Raw genomic sequence first — 26307 nt, forward strand, 5'->3', positions numbered from 1 at the left:
AAGTTTTCTTTTTATTTCAGCTCCTTTCCTCTACAATTACTTATGGCTTACTGTTTGCATTTACTTTTGATCAGCAATATCAATTATTGTTTTGTATAATTAGTTTTTATAAGGCTTCGTTTTCGTATGCTCCAAGTACAGAAAGCAGAGCCTCAAATTTCTTTAATATTGGAATGTATACTCAATTATGGCAAGAAACCACAGATGCAATTCCCAAACCTTGACAAGGTAAAGATATTACCAACTTTTCTTTTTCTGCTCTTAGTAGTACTCCCTTGTATATCACTTGCAGAAATATGCTTGTCCAAACTCAGAAAAGGATTCAGATCACACCTGAAGCAAATAATACATTAAATACTAAATTTAAGGTTGGACTGACATCAATTTGAAGATTAAATAAAGTTGTAAGACCCTTAAAATGAGGTGAAGTATATGAAATGTATAGGCTTTTGCACTCCTCAGTGCTTTCTCATAGTGTATGCATTTAGATTTGCTTGCAGCCATTTTAAAATTTTCAACCTTACTATTTCATCTCTTGTATGCCATAGTTTCTCTGAAATTTTGCAGTTTTTTTCAAAGTCCAACTGAATGTGGGCAAACAGTACAAGACAAATTCACATACTGATGAAATTCATATATACACTAAATATGCATGAAAAAACCAAAGCCAATGCAGAAAAAGTCTAGCTATGAACTAGAAAAATAAAGATTGCTTGATATGTCATGTATGTACACTTGTACAAAGATCCAGAAAATGAAAACCCTCCCATTCTGGCAAAAGACTTATGTAAACAATATATTTCTGTTTTTCTATTACAAAGAAGATATCAGAAACAAATATACAATAAAAATTGAAACCAAGATGGAAAACTTAACTTAAAAGACTGGAATCTTTTCTCTGGGAATCTGAGCTCTATCATCATCCAAAGTGAGGAGAAGCTGAAAAGAGAAAAGGGCAATGTTTAGGATCTTCATGCTCTAAAAAGACAAGCCTCTCAGTGTACTTATGTTATATATATGCTTAGTCGGGGTGTCATCAACAGGCAAAAGAAATCAAGTCATTAATGGCAAGTGTCTCTCACTAGAGGGAGTTTTTAGCGCCGTTTTATCAGATTTTTGGCGACAAGTTTTTAGCCTTTTTTGTTGCCCAAATTTTCACCAAAATAAGAATGAAAATATCAAGAGGATTACATTAAAATAAGAAGAAAATTTGAATGTTCCATCAAGTCCAGGAAAGTTGATCGACCATTGTCACCAATTAAAAAGTTTTCATGCTCACCATTGTTTTTCATATAAAGTTTGTATTCATCTAGGATCTAATTCACAAACATTGACAAGATTAGGAGGAGCGAGGCTCAACTGATTTCTCCTTCTCTTTATTATTTGCATTAAATCTAAAAGAAATATACAAGAACTTATAAGAGGAAGGCTGATCTTGGCAGTCTTCAATAACTCTTTTAAACTAGTTTTGCAGCTACTTCTACACTTGCTTTATGAATGTTCATTTATTTCATTTATCATTTCATTGTCTTGAGTTAATTCTTATTTTCACATCAGTATCTTTTGCTATGCTTATCGAACACATAAAGATATCCATTATGATTTGGGATTTTTCTTAGTTTACCATTTTCTGTAGATGGGTTCAACTCAACTATTCTTAAATTTTAATTTTCTAGTTAAAAGCAGTATTTCAGATAAATAAGCAATGATTTCAGAAATTGAGAATTATTTTCTTATTTTTGGCGCCAAAAATATTTAAAAACCCTGGAGCCCAAAAAAAACCTAAATAGAACCATTTCACCAAGTTCCCTTTATTCTCTTGATTTTCAGGAAGGCACATCTAATAAAAGTATACATATATGATTTAAATCTGGTTTTCCTTTTAATCAGTATCTTTTGCTGTGGGGTCAGCTGATTCAGAAGTTAAAATACTGTTCTTCAGCAGTATTTCAGCTATAATTTTTCTGCGTAACCACTTTCCAATGATTTTCAAACAATTTCATTTTTTTTTTTTTTTTTTATTTTTGCATACTAATGTTTCTGCTATCCTTTTGAACTCTAAAAGCTCATCTTCCATCAGCACAATTTCAGTCATTACTTTTGAGACACTCTACAACCCCATTTTGGAAGCCCTGTAAGTCCAGAAATGTAATCTGTCTTCTCAATGTAATTTTTAATAATTATCAGTATTAACATAGTCCTTGTGAACAACTAGCCATAAACATCATACTAATTAATTTCTCAGGATCTCCACAATTTCCACTCGATATTTCAACTATACTTTTTTTGAATTTTCCACTTTGGTTTTTCATTATGTTTACTCAGTTTACCATACTTCAAATTTAATTATCAACCATATGGTCAAGACTGGATTAAGAAATTTAGGCTTAAAGATCTGCACTTTATTGTTAGAATTTTTTTATTTTTGTCTCCAACCTCAAGTACCTGGTTTTCAGTTCCATCAACTTACAAAAGTTGCTCAAACAAATGACATCTGTGTACACAGTGACACCCATTGGAACTGTGTGCCAACGTCAGACCATGTTTATGCATGTAAACCCTGTCCGATCATATCAGCTCTTGTCACAGCAAAGTGTGAATAAGGGACAACATAAAATTTTGGTGATTCCACCACATGCAAAACACATCACCTGAGGTGTGTCATAGTGATTAACTACACTCCCAGCTGCATGTATCTCTGCTATAATGACCACTGGCCTTCTGTGACCTGTAGAGGGAACAAGGTTTGATGGCTTGACACTATGCTCAGCCACCAGAGCCAAGATGTTCTTTATTGCTTCATTATTTAAGGAGAGAAGGCAAAGTTTTGTAAATAATCAATACTTGTTCGTCCTAAGAAACCTGAAAGGCTGCGTTAGTGTGACACTCAGACCCAGTAAGAAAACTGAATTTCTGCCACAGAGCCAGTGGAACTGACTAACTTTAGCAACTCAGTCCTTTTACATGTTCACATAAAGTGTCCACTTATGCCATGCACTTATCAAACTGCACTTTCTCTAGCCCTAACAAAGAAAAGGGAGTGTGAAAATACTTAAGCAACTTGCATTACTAACTTGTTTTTATATCTAAACATTACATGAGACACAGAACATGTATGGTTTAAACTAAGTTTTTTCTAAGCTAGCTAGGTTCAAATATGATAATGCAGTTAGATATAAAACTAAACAGTTTCATGAAGCTAAACTAATTTGTTTAGCAATTAACTGGCTTAGAAAGGGGGGAAAAAGTCAGCAACATGGTGGCCATACCAATGCTGAGTAATTATCCTCAGGCCTACATAAGAATAAAGACTTTATCCTCAAAATACAACATGCATAATTACATACAAATAGTATATTATGTATTTCACATAATACATGTGTAATACAGGTATACATAAGCTTTTATAATCACTGTATAATCTGGCCAGTTGGCAAAGAAAATTAGAGCAACTTTAATGCTGCCATATATTTAATTAACCTTAACCGACTGGATCGTATCATCGTCGACTACAAAAATTTCAACCTTCGGTCAACTTTTTGGACTTGACTGAAATGGCTGAAAAACGCAATTGTAAGCTAAAACTCTTACATTCTAGTAATATTCAATCATTTACCTTCATTTTGCAACAAATTGGAAGTCTCTAGCACAATATTTCGATTTATGGTGAATTTTTGAAAAAAATCTTTTCCTTATGCCCACTGCTGTAACTCGGCCGAAAATTTCAGAAATTCTTTCGTCATTTTGTCGTAATTTTACCAATCAGTTTGGTTTCCCCTCATCAGGGGTAGTGTTGTGAATTCCTCACCCTAACTTTCTATCTACAATTGAAGGTCCTCATTTCGGTGGTCACCTTGGAAAGTACTCCCCTTTTACAAGGTCTGTTTCTGTGTCCAGTTTTCTTCTTGCAGGCTTTTTAGACAGGACCTCCTAATTTTGTCAGGTCTCTCCTTTAAAAAGGGGGGGCACTGTCATTGGGTCTGCTTTTAGGCAGGAAGTATTTTCTTAATACAAGCCTATTCAGGTGCTGTTCTAAGCTCATGATCTTAGACGGTGACCACTTACATTATTTTCATTACATGAACTTAGAGGACCTTACTTATGTTCAGGGTAGAATTCTCTAGTTTTCAACATTTCTATTTAAGTCTTTAATAGCATAAGAATGATGTTTATTTCTCTGTTACTATTTCACCGGGTGACACGGGACCCCGATCCAGAAAAGGGATTTTGACAAAGGAAAAATCTATTTCTGGAGAGGGGCCCGTGTCACCCGGTGACCCACCCCTGTTTTTCATTCTCTCCCTCCCTTGTTAAACTTCATTCTAGTGAGGTGGGTGCTAACATGGAATGCGGCTAGTGTTGCCTTGTATACAGTCCATGAGTAGTGCATGGGCTTGTATCGGCACCTCTCGTTGGGACTTTTGACATTGGGAATCTCTATAGGATAAGGTTCCGTGTTTTGTAGTTCACCCTTTTCCATACACGACTCCATCTAGTGGAGCTCGCTCTGGGGGTAGTAACTCCAGCATTTCATTTAGCTTTCTCTGGTATCTAGCAACGGAATTACCTAGAAATAAGTGCTGAATGGACTATTTCACCGGGTGACACGGGCCCCTCTCCAGAAATAGATTTTTCCTTTGTCAAAATCCCTTTTATATTAGCCGATACATAAAAGTTTTATATATGAAAATGCGCAATTTCATGTAAAATACAGCAAAATACAACCCATGGTTGTAGCTTTTATCAGTTTGGAAATATTTTCATATAAACCACGATAACTGCCAAAATTTCAACCTTTGGTCAACTTTGACTCGACCGAAATGGTAAAAAATGCAATTGTAAGCTAAAACTCTTACATTCTAGTAATATTCAATCATTTACCTTCATTTTGCAACAAATTGGAAGTCTCTAGCACAATATTTCGATTTATGGTGAATTTTTGAAAAAACTTTTTCATATGTCCGCGCCAGAAATTCTTTAAATCCACGTTGTCGTAATGTTTGCACCGTTTTATATTAGTCGTTACATAAAGTTTTATATATGGAAATGTGTGCGATTTCATGTAGAATACAACAGAAAATAACTCATGTTGTAGCTTTTATCAGTTTTGAAATATTTTCATATAAATCACGATAACTGCCAAAATTTCAACCTTGGTCAACTTTAACTCGACCGAAATGGTAAAAAAACACAATTATAAGCTAAAACTCTTACATTCTACTAATATTCCTCTTACATGCTAGTAATATTCAATCATGTACCTTCATTTTCAACAAACTGGAAGTCTCTAGCACAATATTTCGATTTATGGTGAATTTCTGAAAAAAACTTTTTCGCTACGTCTGCGCGCATGGTAACTCGGCCGAACATCTCAGAAATTCTTTCGTCTTGTTGTTGTAATGTTTGCATCGTTTTACATTAGTCGTTACATAAACTTTTATATATGAAAATGCGCAATTTCATGTACAATACAACAGAAAATAGCTCATGGTTGTAGCTTTTATCAGTTTTGAAATATTTTCACATAAATCACGATAACTGCCAAAATTTCAACCTTGGTCAACTTTAACTCGACCAAAATGGTCGAAAAAAACGCAATTGTAAGCTAAAACTCTTACATTCTAGTAATATTCAATCATTTACCTTCATTTTGCAATAAATTGGAAGTCTCTACCACAATATTTCGATTTATGGTGAATTTTTGAAAAAACATTTTCCTTATGTCCGCGCGGTAACTCAGCCAAACATCTCAGAAATTCTTTCGTCACGTTGTCGTAATGTTTGCACCGTTTTATATTAGTCGTTACATAAACTTTTATATATGAAAATGTGCGCTATTTCATGTACAATACAACAGAAAATAACTCATGGTTGTAGCTTTCATCAGTTTTGAAATATTTTCATATAAATCAAGATAAATAGAAACAATTTGACTTTCGGTCAATTTTAACTAGACCGAAATGGTCGAAAACTGCAATTGTAAGCTAAAACACTTACAGTCTAGTAATATTCAATCAATTAGCTTCATTTTTCAACAAACGAGAAGTCTCTAGCACAATATTTCAATTTATGGTGAATTTTTGAAAAAAAAATTTTTTTACGTCCGCGCATTACGAATTCATGCATCATTTTGTGATAATATTTTCTCTGTGTTGCTTTGATCGTTTTACAATTTGTTATATACCAAAATCATCGCAATTTAGTGTACAATACAAAGAAAAAAATAACCCATTAGCTTTAACCGTTTTGCTCACAGCGCGATTTGTATAAAATTATATATGAAAATTTTTTTTTTGCGCTGTCATATATTTCAATATTTATATATGATAATGATATTTTTTTTCATTTCTGATGGTTGCATACTAAACTTCAGCAATGACAAAAAAGGAGCCAAAATTGAACTCTTAATCTTAAAAACTAAGCGTGCTGTGATTTTTGAAAAACTTTTTTCCGCGGCGCTAACTCCCGAACGCCGCCAGCATACGGGAGACGTTTTTGTAAATAGAGGCTCGGCGTTAGAGGGTTAACGTAAGCAAATACAACATCCTTTTTCCCTTTCATAGTAAACCTGAATTTACACAGTAATGATATGATCTGACTCCTATATCCTGTCATAGTAATAAGAACAAACTCTCAATACAAGCATTATTTGCAATTGGCTGTATTAAAGTAAAAAATGGTAGGCTACAAATAATACCCCTAATAGACATCTGCATCATATGAAAGTTGGAGCAGGAATGTATCTGCTATGTGACAAGTAGGGACACACTTTTTAAAAGCTTCCAACATAAAGAAATTTAGGTAAGTAGATATCAACTAAACTTTAAAATTTCCTAACAAAATATACAGTACTGTACATACACATATATAATCATCAGCCAACAAGCCCATATAATTGAGATATTCAGTGTGTAACTGGTCACCTACAAAAAAGTACTCTGCTTCCTAATTACCATAAAAATATTGACTAACAACATATCTTTCATTTTTCTATATCCATTACAATATAGTAGAAATAAAAACGAATTATTCCCCATACGACAAAATGTTAAAAAATCTTGGAACTGAGACACTCAAAACTGTCAAAGTATGTTGGTCAAAAATTCAACAATTCAAAATATTAAAGTTGAAGCTTGAAACTTCATAACATGACTTACCATAAATCCAAAGAACATTGCTCCAGCTGATAAGAAGTGCCATACATCGTGGGTGTCATAAAAGTGAAGCAGCAAGCATTCTTGATTGTACTGTCTACTATGTGCAGGCGTTAATGCCCAAGTGGTAGTGTGGTGCAAGTAAAAGAAAATGGCTGCACCCCATCCTAACAGACACAATACGAGGTACACAACTGACTGCAAAAGGAGACGTTCTCCATGACGTAACTGAAAAGACACGCATACAAACACTGTCAGTATGACAAATACAAATATCGTCAATATGAAGCACAGCTGCAGCTCTTCCATGAGTTCAACCTTCATATTCATAACAGCTCTAAAGATTAGCTTAAACCTATCAGTGCTGCATACTGAAGCACTTGGAAACTGAATACAGTATCTACGTTACTTCATCAGAAGTTAAGAAAATCAGAAGACAGGAAATCTCCAAGCAAATTATATCAGGAAGTTGTCATAAAAATAAACTCTGTGATATAATTTAATTCTCAGGAAGACTGTGACTACAAACTAATTTTTCATGTTACTAGCCTCTGTGAATATCAGAAAAGTTCTCCAACTTATGATAAAAACCAATAAAAGATAAGAAAATGACATCGTACTTAATTCTCTGACAAAACTTACCAATACCAATATTTCTCACTGCATATTAAAGCAGCTAAAGGGCTACAATGCTAAAGAAATGTAAACTCAAAAGTAGTGGCCATTTTATACTATAAATATGGAATTTATTTTAATCATGTTACAGATTATATGAGCAATATGAAGTATATACTTCATATACAATAAACAGTGCTAGTAGTCTTATAAGACTAAGAGGATTGGACATCAAATATAGGGATAAGAGTGCTTATCAAAATTCTTATGTGTCTGTACCTCTGTTTTTTCTTAATGCACATCCTGCATTAGCATATTTAGTACAACATTCCAAGTGAAACAAGAAATTCTATTTTATTTTTGGCCAAAAACTTGCATTATAGGTTGAAGGCATCCCTATCTTTCCAATGATGAGAATGATATACGACATATCCCTTTGCAAGTGGTAAAGGAGGACTGCATAACATGGTTGTTAACTTTACTATAATTCTGTCAAGCTAGTCAAATACTTGTCTTCATCCTGTCCATTGTTTCTATTGCCAACAAGAGCTCAGCTGAGTCTGCCAATTCTATATACCATCCCTGTAGGCAATGGGACCCAGATCTCTTTCACCACATCTACAGACAGTTTCCATTGTGCAGGTAACTTTTTCCATGTCCAAGTATAAGTTGTGTCTCACTCTTTTAACTTTTGCTGCTGTCTACATGCATCACATGTCTTTCTTGTTTATAAGTTTCACTGGTGAATTCAAGGCCTGACAAAGATGCCATGTCTATCTCCTTTCAGTCCATTCTACTCTGCTATGCCTGCATACTCTATTGGCCACCTTTGCAGCCAAACAATCTTGAACAAACTGCACGATCAGGAACACTGCAATGCTCCCTTCTACCATTTCCTGCCAGGCTTACAACACTATCCAAGTTACATACACAGGAACATGGCCATATTTACCAGCTCTCTTAGTCATCTTTGTTATTTACAGTGACCCATTGGTTTTGGCAGATATGTTCATCCTTCTGCCTGTCATACTTATAGGGTTCACCACCCTAGCTATGCTTCAGGAATCAGACTGCTAATACTGCTCTATCAGTCTTCATAGATTCCAGGATCCCACTTCATATTCAAAGCCTAGGCCAACAATGAAGTCTGCCTCTTCTGACAGTCATTCTACCATGTAACCAAAAGTGCCTAAGCAGGTTTGGGACCAAGATAATGTCTGCCCTTTTGCATACTCCAACAGCCATCTTTGCAAGGCTTGAGACACCAGCCACTTTGCAGTCCTGGGACAATGACTATGTATCTCTATTCTGTAAGTTGAACTAACTGTTGACATTTTGTTGGGCATGTTAAGAATTCAAATTTCCTACTATAGGCTATTCTAAACACCTGTCAAATTCTGATAGCTTATTTCCTTGTGTCTGGTCTCAGGTCTTCTATTTCTCAATTCCTTAACACACACATACACGCCATTAAATTCTATATAATGTTGCATAAAAAAAATTACAAAAACAAAACATGCCAATTTTCTATCACTGAAGTATAACTTTATCAAAATTTTCAAGATTACATGGCAAATCTCTGAAACAATTTTGAATTCACATTTAACAAAGAGTGTTTGTTCCTTCCACTGACTTTTCTTGCAAGAAAAGCACAAGTCAAGAGCATTAAAGCTGAACCAGTGTAGTTATGTTTTCCTGAAAACTTTTGAAGATGTGTCTTAGAATCATAAAGACCACAACTGCTTGTTAATGTAATATATGAGTTTGTTGTGAAGCAAGGGAGCCTTTAAGTATAAAAATAATCAAATGTTTTTAACATAATTAAATAAAACAAAAGACAAAGATTTACCTTCATGATAATATAAAATGCAATGTACAGGAGAAGATTTGTGAGGAAAATGATGAGGAGGTATGATGCAAAATCCGATGGTGTCGAAACCATGCCATAAATTGCTAAACCCCAATTAGCAGCATTTCCAAGGAGTAAGAGCACCATGCGATCACAATACATTGGGCGTAACATGCCCCAAGGGTAACTAAGCTCGCTTAAAAACCAGGACTTGAAGCGTCTGAAAACACTCAAATCTGAAACAGACATAACATTTTTAACTCTGTAATGAAAGAAAATTACAATCTGGGACATAGCTAACAGTACAAAATTATATAACTGGCACAGATACTCAGAGGCCCTTGAAAAATTGACATAAATACCAAGAAGAATATAATCAAAGTTCCAATCATCCATGAATGATTTTCAACACTACTATAAACTTAAGCATTTACTATTAATGAAATCTGATGTGACCAATTTAACAATCTTAGACTTTTCCTTTATTTACTTTTCTATTTGATCACAAAGATGAACTAATAGAACAATAAATCCATGAATGGCTGAAATCATAAAAATAGAGGACTGGTCATACAAGAAGCCACAGGAAAAGAATAAATTTTATAATACTAAAGATCTTAAATGACAAAAATAATTTTTGATTTCAAAGGGCAGTCTTAAATGGGAATAAATATTGTCACTGCAAAACAGTTTTATTTGGATAATTCCTAAAAGACCCTAACAAAAGCTAACAATAATATAAAAAAAATCAAAATTCTTTTTATCTGAGAGATACCTGACATTCACATTTATTTTGAAGCTGAATTATCTGCCAATTAGTGAGAGAAGTGGAAGTGCAACATTCAGCTATTGAAAATAATTGTAGAATTCTACCAGTGGTTACCTAAATTACCTCCTAATTAGAGGTTGGTACCTGTGCTAACACAGTGTACATCTTCTTTCAGCTGTTTGTCAGATTACATCCAAATAATAGAATTTAGAAATCCATTTAAATACAATACCTAAAACTTTGTTGCTACACAGATACAAGGTTAATTTGTATTACACTAATTTTAATACTGTACATTCTAGTTTTGAAAAGGGTTTTATGTAATCAGTTTGTACAGAAGACATTTTTTTCTAAAAAAAATTCTTTTATGTGAACTAGTATACTTCAATATAACTTGTATGGACAAAGCTAGAATAGCTTCTGTGGGCATCATCATATCAAGGGCAATTTTTATATTAATCACTTCATTCTATCTTTCGGTGGCTAGCAGAGCATTGATTATTTATGGAGGATGTATGAGAAACTATATTTTTACACAGTAAAACAAGTTCTCCTAGCTGCACCAACTTGCTAAAGCCTTTGAGACAAAGACCCCACTGAGTATGCCCAGACCATGCCTTACCATCCTAAAACTTAGAGTTGAAATGGTAAAACCCATATTTATGAAGATGTTATAATATGAGAGAGAGAGAGAGATAAACTATGGTACATAAGAAACACTCCAAAGGTCATGTGAGGAGATAGTGGTTCCAAGGATCAAGGTCTCAAGAACGGCAAAAACACTATATCTATACTGGAGACAGGTGCAAGATGTGACACACAATGGACAAAGGGAAGACCCCCAAACTGAAAATTTGACTTACAAGAGAAACAGTTCTTCATCATACACTTTCACTTACATCCGAGATGAATGATAATGTAGCTCTAGGCTGTACTGTTCACTACTTCCTTTGCAAAAATTAAAGAAAAATTAACCAAACCAATAATGTATCAGTGGGACTTATGGGGATGACATCTGGTTTAGAGGAGGATGACAGAAAGCAACTTCCTTTCAATTACCAAACAGGAAAGAACAGAGATAAGATGACAAGTCTAAGTCCACATGTTAGAGCTTACAAATGTTGGAAAATTCACTCAAATGATCATATTAGTGTCTTATCTTAAAAGCAAAAACTTATCAAATGTAGAAACCTCATGAACCAAAAGGTATCCCTCTGAAAAACAGCTGGAATTTTATCACCAACTTACAAGAGCCAATCTGTATCGAGAAACTATTGAAAATCCTCTCTACTGACTCTTTTCAGGAGTCACAAAGTGTGTCATGAACAATTAAGTTGAAGTATTTCAAAGGTATGACCATATGACTGATATAAGACTGAGAGGCCTCAGATGAACAGCAGAACTCACATGAGATGCAGAAATAATGCAAAAGACCATATTCAGTAGGCTATATGAATCTTTATATATATGTATTACATTCTTTTAGATTTTGTGTCCATTTATATACCTCCCTAATGTATTGTATGTATGTCATTCCTATATGTATCATGTATGATGTGTAATGACCAAACCTTGCCAGTCTAGCAGCAATGTTTTGCCAGTACGGGACCGCTCTGTATTCATTGTATGCACATAATTGCACCTTTGTGAATTTGTTAACACCACTTAGACATTAAGAACCTACTTTTGATATCTCTGTGTTTCTTTTATCCCCAATCCTTAGTGATAAGGATACCACATCGAACACACATACAAAAAGACCTGCAAAAGTCCTCTCTAACTCATGAGAACTTCTCAACCATCAGTGCTTCTATGAGATTAACACGAGGGTTTCCTTGCTCAAGAAAATTAACATGTAAAATAATGACTATTTCCCAGGCCTCAAGAAGAGAAGCAGCAAACAACTGAGCTTTCACTCTAATACTGGTCACAAAGTACAATAATTATCAGCTTTTTCACAACCTACCACCAGGCGCACATAATATACCATGGGAACTTCACAACAGGCTACGCATAATATACCAAGGGCACTAAGTATTACTCCCCAGACCATCCACTTGACAGGAATGATCCTGGTAATCAGAGGGGAAGCTTGTGGTTCTAAATGGGGGATCAGGTCCCCAGATGTGTTGAGGTTACAAATATAACCCTAACTACATGCCCTTTCTTAAGTCCATGAAGGGTGAAACTCAAGGTTGAGAGGCTCCTTTGTTTATTTCATCTCTCTGACATTTGTTTACAATTTCCCCCCTACCATCATCTAAAGGTATCTTTACAGATGAAAAAAGTGGAATGTCTTGCAACAATCTGGAAAACTACACTTTTCTAGAGTGAACAATCACCAAAATTCTGTAGGACCAAAAGCCTACATTCTGTTAGGTTGAAATTCAAATATGAAGAGATTTGTGTGTAGATATGTGGAATTCTTTGAAGAATACGTTACAACTTTGGCTCAGGATAAAATGCTGAATCTAATCACATAAAACAACTATTGTATTCCATTAATGGAGTTGCTCCCATATCTAAGCTGTCACAGCCAAACAAGGAGTGAGTCCTTAACACAAACATACTACTATTCTGACATCTGAAGGATAGCTGATGGGTTGAAGTGCTTAAGTCCCACAATAAACACCAATATTTTCAAATTCCAGATAACACTACAATATTTTGGTTCTTCACATCGGGGTTGTTATGAGGCTGGGAAACAGTCCCACTTAAGATAAAGCTGTGAACACTTATGCAAAGGAATGATACCTTTCAGACATATGATTAATTCAGCAAACGATAAATTTCCTCAGTACTGCATCGCATTTTGCTCAAGAATGACAAATTTTAAAACAATTTGTATTTTTCATAACACACAAACCTTCGGTCTAACGTAAGGATGCTCTCAATCTTTCAACCGCAACTGTTCTAAACAGAACGACAGTTCAGCACACAGCCGTAAACATTCTACAAGGAATGACACTCCAGCCAAAGGACGTAACTGTGTCTCAAGGATTGACAGCCCAATGAGCTGCCATGAACGCAATCCATGTCCCCAATCTCACAGCGATGGCTTTTTGATTAGAAATAGCAGCCCGCAACCAATCAAGACATTCATCTACTCATCATAGTTCATGCTCCCGTTCTCGCGAGTGAGATCAAATTAAAGACAAGACTTCTCCTCGTTCTATAGATCTACAGGCCCCCAAGAAGGTCCTGGGGCATGAACGAGCCTAAGCTCCAGTAGTAAATAATGACAATCTGTCTGCCCGACTCAGCCAACAGATCAGACCATGATTCCTGTGGCCTGGAGACTGAGGATACGGATCATCAAGAATTTATGACTACATATGCTGAGGTCGTTGAGCTTATTCGAGAGTGTAACAACCTACCTGAAGAAACTGTGACTACCTCATTGTACCACACTTCAGGCGTTGAAGCTCTTCTAGGACCTAAGAGAGAAGCTAATTCTTCCTTGGGATTGCCATGCTCTAAGCATGCTGATTTCATTCTCAGCCAGCTAAATTCTCTCGTCTCCGAGAGGGATAATTCATTCCAGAAGATCCTTTAAGCTACTTCCTTACAGCCTAAACAAGTTAATCCAGACCTGGTTCGTTTAGGAGCAGGTATTACTTCAGACCAAATTAAAGCAGAGTGTCCATCCTTCACTCATCAAGAGAAGGTTACCCTGGAATCAACTGTTTCATTAGCTTTCCAGGCTGCTTCTTGGCTTGATTTATGGGCAACAAATGTGGTTCAGGTATCTTCTACTACAATGGGCAACACTGAAGAGAGTGCCCCCTTCTTTAGGTTGTTACAATCTGGCGGTAAGATGATTTCTTACATGGGTCATTTTACAGCTAATGTGTGGGCCAACTTGCTACTAAAATAAGAGATGCGGCTCTTTCTGAAGCTTCGAAATTCATCAGTATGGATTCCATTCCAGCTTTACAAAATGGGGATATCTTAACCTCCGCATCTCTCTTCCCCAAGGATCAGCTTGGCTCTGCAATAGACAGGGGAAGAGCATACAATAATGATCGTCTCATACATCAAGCTGTCACAGAAACGTCAGGCCTTTCCTGTGCTGGCACTTCCAAACCAAGGCCTCAATCTAGTTCTTACTCATCACCTAAGAGACCTCAGAGTACAGCAGCACCACACAGAGGTTTCGAAGAATTGTTTGATCATGGAAGAGAGTCGGGTTAGTCCCTCAATCTCAACACACCGAAGCTGTTACTATTCGGCTCTGTCTTCACAGACCTTGGGTATAACAGCCATCGACCTTACCATTGAAAATATCACTTCTCATCCAGTTACATTCTTTGCTGCACTGGTATATGACCTCAATCTTACCCTCACTTACTCTGTTAAATTGTGACCCATGAAGTCTATTGCAAATTTCATTAACTCATGGCATCTTTTAGTGGGCCACTATCCTTATAAATACACTACCAGAAATTGAGATAAAGAAACCAGCCAAGTTCTTTTATTTTTGTATTCCAGTGTCAAACTCTTCTGTACAACGACAATCCTTCACCACCACCACCACCAACAACATTATGAAATGACAAATTTTTTAAGTAATTTGTATTTTTCCTAACATACGAACCCTCAGTCTTTACATATGGGATTAACTTTCAGTAAACTGGAAATCCAGCCATTAAACTTTTGCACCATGGTTATGGTAATAGCTGCCGATGGTAGGGGTGGAAGCACTGCCCACCAAGTCAGTGTGCATTCAATTCTACACCGTTTGTCTTTTGGCCCAGGTAAGAGCATGAGGGGTGGTAAGAGGTGGGCCCTTTATGTAAAGACCTCAGGTTTGCATGTTAGGAAAAATCCAAATTACTTAAAAAAAAATTTTTTCATTTGTTCCTACACAAATACAAACCCTTGGTCTTTACATGTGGGAGACTTACTCTTGGAGGGAGGATTCTAAGTAAATCTCTGAACTGGCTGGTAGTTCGGCTCACCTGGGTACTCTCTTCCTGGTCGTGAAAGAGCAAAGGAAGGAGACCATACCTCTGGTCAACTGAACAAGAAAGATGTTCAATTGTCAAACTTCTGGGCATTTCGAATTAAAGGAATGAAATATCCCTGATTAAAAAAGGTTTGGATAAATCCATAGTGTTGGAGACTATAAAGCTACGAATAACCAACTGGTTTGCTCATAGTCAGCCCATCTCTCCCCTTGCTAGAGAGAAGGAAGGCTCTGCATCTACTAATCCAAATGGAGCTAGATTATAGATAGGATACTCAGTTATCTAGATCACCTGCATGCACGCCCATCCAGCACATGACTGCTCATTCACTGTTCCTCTGCCCAATGGAAGACGAAGGAAGGCAGGAGAAAGGGAGGACAGTCCCCACACACACACACACACCTTCTCCTTGCAGCCATACACCTTAGGCAAAATGCAACCTGTTCCTCAAGAGCTGGGTGAACTACATGACTTGTTGAGCATCCATCATAGGATCCAAGGAAAAGGAGTCCAAGGGCCTATGGACAACATCCCGAGGTAAAAGGAGATGAATGTGATCTGCATGATTACATTCTTTCCTAGTACTCGACCGACAGGTTCTTCCTGAATGCGATGGACAGACCAATGCCCCTGACCTCAAAAGATCTGGCCCGAATCGATTGATGTCCACCAGGAAGTTGCAGGGTACGTTCGTTTCATCATCTCACTAGTCAGAGAAATGACAATTTGGGCACCATTTCTCAGCCAACTCCAAGCTAACGAATAAGTCACTGGCATTGGGCTGAAAGTCTAGTCTTTACAGAGGCAACATAGACATACTGTCATTGGAACCACAGGATCATAGAAGTGTAATGATCCATCCCACTGATCACCTTCGAAACATGTAGAATGGCGAAAGGCGTAAGTTTCCAGACATAAATGGATACCAAAGATGTCTTAATTTAATCAAGGGTGCAAGAAGACAGACCAAAACAGCGCCAACTTCAGTAAGTCGAGACAAGAAGGACTATGATCAATCTTCTTCAGAGGTTGAATGAATTTCCAGAAGTCAAGGTGCCAAGATCAACCGTCCCTGTTTCCTGACTTTAGCGAATGAATTGGTGTAATTATATCCATCTTGCTTGGGATGTGTCTGTTGGCCAATGTACTGAATGTTCTTCTTCAGAATCTTAAGCAGAAAGAAAAGCTTTCCAAAGAACTTCTTTGATTTGAAGTTTGAGAGTGAAAACACAAAAATGAAAGTCAATTATTCTTAAACAGTAGGCAGGTATCAACTGTCTAACAGTGAATCTTTGCAGAATTAAAATACTATACAGTAAGTCAGTTTTCTACTAACAACTTCTAGCTCAGTCATTCAGAGTGAAGATATACACGATATACACATCCAAAATCCATCATCACCTAAACTGGGCATCAACTGAGATATAAAACAAACAAATATCTAGAGTTCATGGACAGGCAGCCTCACTGTCACTGAAAACAGTCACCAGCATCTAGACCCAACATCAAACACTCCAATTCTTATATGAGAAGACCTTTCAGCCACAGATATCTGTGAACCATTGTCGTGAAGGATAGTCTGAGGTTATCACCCAAATCCTAGGTCATACTACTGTGTTCATCACACTCGATTGTCTATGGCACTTGTTAAAGATCCTATCATGGGTGTTGAGGAACAATCTCATCTTTTTGAGTCTCTTGGAGTTTTCTCAACACTGGTAGTAGTGTGGACACTCAATAACTAGTTAAAGCTGAGGGCACAGTGGTAAATAATACACTTGGTAGCTACTGAAAGTACACCAACAATACTTTGCAGTCATTCAAAATGGTCTACTTCCTCTAACAATGGCACATGATGCAAAAAGAACACTTCCTTTTCAATAAATCCCTAACTGATGGATTACATGATTAACAGGTCTCCTGTTTAAACTCACAGACTTAATAACTTAAGTCACTTTCATATTACTTTCTCACTCTTATACAGCATAAATAAAAATGCAAAACTGTTGCTTACACTTACCACATTTCCATCTCCCCATATAATATATATGTCCAGACAAAAGAAGACATGAGGTGACATGGATCAACCCAAATATTATCCAAAAGTAAACAGTTCCAGCAACTACTCCTATAACACCCAAAAGGACAGCAAATGCTAGGGCTGAATACACAGCACTGGCACTAGCATTTATGTCTGGATGTCTGGTTTGATATATCTTCAGCATGGACAGCACAGATATCACATACATGAAAGATGTATCTGCAACAAAAAAAGAACATCAGAATCATTTAAAAACTACTGTAAAATGTCAAGTATGTATGAGGGTTGTACATAATTGCAAATAAATTATAGTAATACTAATTTTTATAAGATACCTTTCATAGAAAGAATTTTATCATGTGTACATAATTCACAACTGATAATGACAACATATTTTACAGTACATAATACAGCATCCTTCTTGCACTTACAACTTTTTACATGTTTACAGTGCTTTATTCATTTTCCTCTACTGTGCACATTGTTGTCTTTGGTTGTTAAGTATGTGTAATCATTAAAAAGTTAAACTTCACATAACAGATTTTTCTATTTCAATAATAAAACAGACTAATTTGTATATATAATTTATGCATTTAATGCCTGATCAAGTTTTTTAGCTTTCTACACATTTCAACTGTACATGAATGGTCTTCAGGTTTATGTAGAAGGCTGCAAAATTTCAAAAACGCTTCATTTAATGAATGATGACAAACTACAAATATGCAAAGGGGTAAACTTGCAAACCATACATTTGCAGGGTCAACTGCACATTTATGACTTTCAAATAGAACCCGACACTGCCATTACAATAACTATGAATTATCATTATACTTCTCACTACTGCATGCATAATTTAATTCTGTTTTATCATCATAAAGTACTTTATTAAGGCAGACAAGTTACACTTCTACTCTCAAAGTGTTCACCAGGATGACCTGCATTTAAATGAGAGGTGAAAAGTGGAATAAGGCAAAGTTAAAGAAGTTATAGCAGCTAAGTAGGAGGAAACTGGCAGGACAAAAAAATTAAAAGATGGAAAGCAATGTAGCTGGAGCCATGAAGACACTGCAAAGAAGCTTTAGTAATAATAAGCAGGCTCACTTGAGTAACTTTTCATGGTTTGACTATTTTATATCAACTGTTTTCTTTCCTGTGATCCTTTCCCTGTTGGCGCCCTATGGCTTGTTGCATTCTGCTTTTCCAACCAGGATTACAATTTGGCTAATAATAATAATAATAATAATAATAATAATAATAAATAGGTCTTATTAAAAAGGATGGCTGTATTATGTTAATTTATCTTATATAGTGTCTTTTCTATATCCTTATGATTCGCTTTTCAGGCTCAGCGATGTTAGTCAGTAACTGGCACGATATTCATGTTGGAAAAGGACAGTGCGGAATATTGGAAGTCTTTATTACAATATTCAATCAGAAATCGTTCGTCTGGGTTCAGGTTCTATTGTAGGTACCGTCGACATGTTTCGACCAGCTCGTTGGTCATCCTCTGGACGTGGTTGCAGGAGGTCTGAAGAAACGATGTGCTCGGGTTGGTATTTATAAGGGAGGTCATGATCGGTGCTGAATTATGATTGGCTGCCGGGGCATGTACCCTAACGGTGGAGCCTTCCCATCCAAGTTCTGTTTTCGTCTTGCGTGCATGCGGCGTTGTAGTGCTGAGGATGAAGAGAAGAATTTCAATCTCGGATGTAATAAGTTTTGATTTGCTTTCAATCAGCTATGGGGATCGCTCGGTGCATGTCTCCTGGCTGCCGTGGGGAGGAGAAAGGTTTCTTTGCGTAATGTTGAGTGTTGGTTTCTCCTTTCCAATGTGCAATGCTTCCAAGAGGCAGGCAGCGGTGGTTAATTTGGTCAATCACTTGATGTTCGTGATTATGTCTTTTCTTGCTATCCTCTGGTTATGGACGGTCCTGGCATGATTAAAGATAGCCCCCTCTTGGGCGTGGCAGGAAATCCCTTTTCTTTAAATCAGAGACTCCCATGGTGGTCGAAACCGATGTAGGAACCGAGGCATCCTCGGACGGGCATTCTGTACCGGTATACCACGTTGGTCTTCTTCAGGTTGTCCTGCTGAGGGGGCTGGGTTGATTTCTTGCATAACCAGGCTGCTCGTCTTTCTGCTCTTGTAATAGATGACCAGATGTATGTTTCTGTTTAGTCAACAGGGCTGACATTATTCTTGATGATGTTTTTGAGAGGGAAGACGTTCGTAGTCTTTATATTTATGAAAGAAATTGCCCTTTGTAGAAGAGTCTCTATCGTTCAGGGCATTGGAGAAGGTTCCTGATGGTACCATCTATCGATGTTCGCAAATTGATAGATTCTTCTATATTTTTTGGGTGTCCATTGATATCGTGTCGAGGGTTTGGGCTAAACGTTCCATTTCTCCGTGGGTTCGTTCCAGGAGGAGCAGTGTGAGAGAGCCCTCCTGGCGTGGCGCTGATGGTGGAGCGCTTATACCTCTCGGTATCTCGGAGCAAAGGGTATTCAAGAAATACGCCAACCAAGGATATGCGTCGCTACATCGGCGACACCTTCGTCAGCGCCAATTCGCAAGAGGAGATCGAAAACCTGAGGCGTGCATTCCACAACCACAGCTGCCTCAGTTTCACGATCGAGCAGAGCCAAAACCGCTGCCTCCCCTTCCTTGACGTCCTTGTGGAACAGAGGGAGGCCTCTTTCTCCACGAGGGTCTACACGAACAACACGAACCTGGGCATGTGTATGAAAGGCGATTGCAGAGTGCCCGAGAGGTATAAGCGCTCCACCATCAGCGCCCTCGTCAGGAGGGCCCTCTCACACTGCTCCTCCTGGAACGACACCCACGGAGAAATGGAACGTGTAGCCCAAACCTCGTCGACAATGGACACCCAAAACGGGATATAGAAGAATCTATCAAGGCGAACATCGATAGATAGTACCGTCAGGAACCTCGCCCGATGCCCTGAACGCATAGAGCTCTTCTACAAAGGGCAATTTCATCATAAATATAAAGAAGACGAACGCGCCCTCAAAAACATCATCAAGAATAATGTCAGCCCTGTTGACTCCAACAGAAACATACATCTGGTCATCTATTACAAGAGCAGAAAGACGAGCAGCCTGGTTATGCGCAACAACCCAGCCCCCCTTCAGCAGGACCCCTTGAAGAAGACCAACGTGGTATACCGGTACTCATGCCCGCCCGAGGATGCTCGGTTCCTACATCGGTATGACCACCATGCGTTTCTCCAAAAGGATTTCCTGCCACGCCCAAGAGGGGGCTATCTTTAATCATGCCAGGACCGTCCATAACCAGAGGATAGCAAGAAAAGACATAATCACGAACATCGGTGATTGACCAAATTACCGACCACCGCCGCCTACGCCTCTTGGAAGCATTGCACATTGGGAAGGAGAAACCAACACTCAACATTACGCAAGAAACCTTTCTCCTCCCCACGGCAGCCAGGAGACATGCACCGAAGCGATCCCCATAGCGCATTTGCAAATCAAAATTCGGCATCCGAGGAATGAAATTCTTCTCTTCATCCTCAGCACTACAACGCCGCCGCACGCAAGACGAAAACAGAACTTGATGGAAGGTTCCGCCCGAGGGTACATGCCCCGGGCAGCCAATCATAATTCAGCACCGATCATGACCTCCTTATAAATACCAACCCGAGCACATCGTTTCTTCAGACCTCCTGCAACCACGCCCAGAGGATGACCAACGAGCTGGTCGAAACATGTCGACGGTACCTACAATAGAACCTGAACCCAGACGAACGATTTCTGATTGAATATTGTAATAAAAGACTTCCAATATTCCGCAGACTGTCCTTTTTCCAACATGAATATCGGCCAGTTACTGACTAACATCGCTGAGCCTGAAAAAGTTTAATCATAAGGAGGATAGAAAAGACACTATATAAGATAAATTTCGCATAATACAGCCATCCTTTTAATAAGACCTGTTTAAAAGAGGGTCTACTCCTTCAAATAATAATAATAATAATAAATCTACATTGTCCCAAAGAAGGGCATTTATTTTGTAGTAATTCAGTTTTCATATGCCTACTGTAATGAATGATTACACACAATGACTATGCATGGTCAAATACTGCTAAAAGCAATTCCACTCAAACTCATATTCTAAAAAAAAAAAAATCCTTACCAAACTGATAGTTGGAATTATTTGGGCATATGTGATAGCAGGCACTAAGAAGACCCTCCATGATGAGTGAACCCCCCATAGCATAGAATATGCCAAAATGCTGGGGTATTCCATAATACTGTGAAAGGAAATAAATCTTACTATTGTATATTACAAGAAATGGCAATGTTAATAGCTTGTGAACTCCACGAGATACAAGCTTAATAATAAAAAATATATACAGTATATGTCATATGGAGTAATAGTTGCAAGATATCAAGACCAATACAGCAATGCTAATAACTTCAGGAATACCTGTGAATATAGTAAAAACTTCAAAATTTAATAATGGAAGAAATAAACAAAATTGCGCAACACCCTTGTTGTCTAAATAAATTATAGTCGTTTAATTTTCAAAATAACCATAATTTTTATTTCCACATAAGCCTCTCAGGCATAAAACATAATAATTTAGCTATTTTAATTTAAATAGAGATATATGGGTGCTTACCTTATCAATTTTGTAATCAGCTTGAACTGCCAACTTATGATGGTGGTTTCGACGAGCACACACCCCAATAAACAGAATACCAAAGAGAATATAGCTGATGTTTGAGAACACATGATTAAAATCACTGAGAGGTCCAAGTGGATGAGCACACCAAAAATTGTAGTAGCACAAGTCTTGATTTCCAGTTTCGTCCAGGACCTGGGAATGTAAGATTAATGATTCACAAAATTTACCTGACACCATAAAACCCTTGACATGATCATACACAGTAACACTCAACATTCTATATTATATGATCATACACAGTAACACTCGACATCTAATTAATATAGAACTGCCTTGCAAGAAAACCCTGAAGCAGCTTAGATCTTGTTAATAACTTAAATATAATAGAGATCAGTGAATCACAAGGTATCACCTAACATCATAAAGTAACTGACATGATCATACTCAAACAAAAATGCACCACAAATATAAAAGCAATAGCATGAATATTTTACCCTATGTGCCTCTTACTCCTACTAAAGTATTAAAAACAGCATGGCAAAGCAAGCAAAGATATATACAGCAGGAGTGATAACTTATTACCCTATTATAACACATTATCAGGAAAAATTACATTTTTGTGATAAAATAAAGTTTTATATATACTTACCAAGTAACTACATAGCTATTGGTTTCATTTAACCGCGGCAGCTAAAAAATGTGAAATTCGAGGTAGCGTTCTATATTTTGGTGGTTTTGGTGTCAGTAACTCGGCCCTGCCCACTTTTGGGGAAGGATAGGTACAACACAGCTGAAGAGCTCAATTCGTTTGTGCCCTAGGTCCACAAGAGGGGAAGAGGGAGGGGTCCAATTATGTAGTTACTTGGTAAGTACAATATATATAAAACTTTATTTGACCATAAAAATGTAATTTTTATATAAGTAACTTAGAAACTAACTACATAGCTGAATCCCACACTGACAGGTTGGATACATGGACATATACTACTCAAAAACACTTAGTAATGGAAATGAATTGGGAACAGCAAAGCAGCTAGCATTGGTACAATGCTTGTTCTAACTTTACCTGGTGAGAGAGCTACAGTAGGAAGATACTGCCTCTGGTCGGTGCTCATCTCGACCCGTAGTGGTGTGGCGGTACAGCCAGGTGTCGCCTCTACCTCAGTGGGTGCTTTGCAGCTGAGGAGTAATCCGATGGCCAAAGTGACATAATAAAAACAAAAGCCCTTGCCCTGGGTGCAGTACCACAAAACAACCAGAAAACCAAGTTACCCATACACCACATAAAATCATTTAAACATTACCTATCCATTAAAAACCACAATGATTGGTGGGTACTCCAGGTACACAGTACCCCCTAAACTTCCCAAAACTCAACATCCTGTAATCAGGGCGAGTGGATAGTGGAATGGAAGTGATACCTCCTATCCTTCTTCCCCCAATACCATGCCAGTCACGCAGATAAAAATTTGCAAATACTGACTTGCATCTCCTGAAGGTGGATTGCACTATTGTGGAGAGATATAAGTTTCGCTTGGAAGCCAGCGAAGTAGCTACTGCCCTGAATTCGTGGCTCTAACTTTACAAATGGGAAAATTCTCCTCTTGAGTCTTCAGGTGAGACTCGGCTGAGGGGGCAACTACCCTTGGGCAAACCCCACTGACCTCCCCTGGACTTACGGTTTGCCTCCTCTCAGGTTTAGGGGAGTCTGACAGGGACTTTATCTATCCAGTAGTCACTTTCTCGACTGGCACTGGACCTCTTGATCACTGACATTAATCTTATCCCCTCTTTGAAGCCCCTATTTGAGCTACAGTATTAACTAAGAGACCAAACTTATGGTCTATCCTGGCTTCCAAACCGGCAACGGTATTGGTTTCGAAGGCTGGGAGATGGGTAACGGACTTGTAGTTAAAGTTGGAGGACTGGTGATTGGGGAAAAGGCAGTCACAGGTGTAGAAAGGGCAGGTAAAGCAGGTGAACCTTGGCTAACAGAACCCTTAGCTTTGGCTCTAGCAGCCGCCTTCCTCTGTCTATTCTTCTCAAGTTTGTCTAAATAATTAGTCAAAGTCTTCCACTTCCCCTGATCCCACTCTCTGCATTTGTCACAAGTTAAGATAGAAGAGCAAATTTGTCCCCTACACTGACAACAAATGGTATAGGAGTCATATTTGATGGACATGAGCTGGGTATTGCAGCTATTGCTGCAAAACTGGAGGCCAGAAGAACTAGTCAGACATATTAAGTCACAATCAGGAAAAGTCCACACTAAATAAGCTAATCTAATTAGCGTAAACATTACCAAAGCAAGGAATACTTCACCAAATGTGATGAGAGTCAAAACCATCTGGTGATACAACATCCAAAACTCAAACCAAAGCTGCTTCAACAACCAATGATCAGTCACTGACCGGCAGAAACAAACTGAGCTCTTCAGCTGTGTTATACCTATCCGTCCCTGAAAGTGGATGGGGCAGAGTTACAGGCAGTACCTGGTTGTTGGTGGTGGTTCTGTTCCCAACAGCATGACGATAACTGAAAATTGGTGATAACAGCACCTATCTCCGGTTATCGGCAGTTACCGATGCCGATAACCAGGGATCAAAGCTGCCAATAAGTGGGGTTGGCGCCAATAACTGCAGATGGGGGCATATTGACGCAGAAAATCCAGTTATCATCGTCGCTAAACAAGTGGCATAAAACCAAATCGCCAATAACCAAGGCCACCAATAACCAGGGGCTGCCTGTACCAACACCAAAACAATACAATGCTACCGCAAATTTCAAATCTTTAAGCTACTGCAGTTAAGTGACACTAATAGCTGTGTAGTTACTTGGTAAGTTACTTATATATAAATATACTATATATTCATAACATCTGTCACAGTAGGAGGTTCCTTGGCTCCAAAACTGCTCATACAATTTAGTAAATACATACCACTAACAAAATTTTGTCATTATTGAAGGGGATATAGAAGTACACTTCAGGTCATGGCACTTCATCCTGTCTGTGATCAAACAACACAGAGTGAAGGCTTACCACATACAATGGGCTTGCTATATACCGTGAAGGTTTACTACATACAGTGAAGTCTAGTTTTATATATAAACCTTAGATTGTAACAGACCTACACTTCTTTAAAAATGTGAGAAATCAATTTTGGAGCTGTCTCAACTTACCTCTGATCGATAATGTCAATGTAATTTTCATAGGTAAATAGTAAAAGCCATTAAAAGCAAACTAAAGCTGAATCTTACCCTCTGATAAGTAATTACAAGTTGCATAACAGGAACAGCATAAAAAACACCAACAGTTACAAGGCCCCATATGTACAGTTCCGACTTCTTGGTGAGAACACGCATGTCCTTCCTTGCCAGATCACTAACATACAAAAAGGCCTTAGTTCTGAAAGCAAAACATTAAAAGATAAATCAGGTATAGTGCTAAAAATTTTAGTTTTTCACCTATAAAAAGAAAATATGACTGTATGACAGAATAAGAGAACAAAAATATTTTAGATTTAACAATATCTTATTGCATATAAATACACCATTTCTTTTAAAATGCATTTAATTTGACAATCCTGGGAAGCACAGCTACCAAGAAACAACTCTGTTACCAGTGACAATGGCTGGCTTGATCATTTCACCTTCATAACAATGCTAGATTACTGCAAACATTTAAAGAAAGCAAAAAACTAGGAGATTCTTCAAAAACTATATCATACAGCTACAGTACTGAGATTGGGGTGAGAAGAGAATGCTCCTCAGCCAAGGACACAAACATACAAATAAGCATGATGCAGCAATAACAAAAGAACAAGCCATTTTTAGGATGCCGCCTAAAAAAACCAATAATCTTTAAAAATTGATTTGCTGAAAAAAATTCTATGGCTTCATATAGGGTTCAAGAATGTGTCCACGAAATATTACGCTAAAATTTGCCGTATTTCTCTAGTTATTAAAATGTAACAATAACTATATACCCATAAAACACCAGTAATGCAAATGATTTAGTCTGGTATAGTTTTTGCGATATATATTACTTAAAACTTCCTTTGAAATGAAATGTATAATGTCAATAATGACTCAGCACCTTTTAGTTATTCCTAGCCATGACAACGCACACGTCATACCATGATTTTTAGATTCCAAGCTAGAAGGACACGTTTTCATGCTCGCTAGCCTTGACTGAACTCTGTATTTTCTTGCGTGTTTTTCACCGTGCCTAAAAGG

General features: G+C 37.6%; 1 protein-coding gene across 2 annotated transcripts in view; it reads right to left on the minus strand.

Annotated features, from left to right (window-relative positions):
- LOC136846500 (SID1 transmembrane family member 1-like) overlaps positions 1-26307 on the minus strand; it is a 57262-nt gene continuing 30955 nt past the window's right edge. Inside the window, exons 9-15 of one of the 2 annotated variants that reach the window (XM_067117345.1) lie at positions 25330-25477; positions 22066-22263; positions 21576-21693; positions 17378-17617; positions 9619-9854; positions 7158-7382; positions 1-939 (exon numbers count right to left, since the gene is read on the minus strand). In XM_067117345.1, the coding sequence (XP_066973446.1) occupies positions 877-939; positions 7158-7382; positions 9619-9854; positions 17378-17617; positions 21576-21693; positions 22066-22263; positions 25330-25477 (1228 nt within the window). In that variant the 3' untranslated portion in view covers positions 1-876. Of the gene's footprint in view, positions 940-2002; positions 3481-6528; positions 7383-9618; positions 9855-17377; positions 17618-21575; positions 21694-22065; positions 22264-25329; positions 25478-26307 lie in introns of those variants that run through there. The other variant, XR_010855415.1, reaches the window with a different exon arrangement.

Source organism: Macrobrachium rosenbergii, chromosome 15 (genome assembly GCF_040412425.1).
Source record: "Macrobrachium rosenbergii isolate ZJJX-2024 chromosome 15, ASM4041242v1, whole genome shotgun sequence".
Taxonomy (NCBI): Eukaryota; Metazoa; Arthropoda; class Malacostraca; order Decapoda; family Palaemonidae; genus Macrobrachium; species Macrobrachium rosenbergii.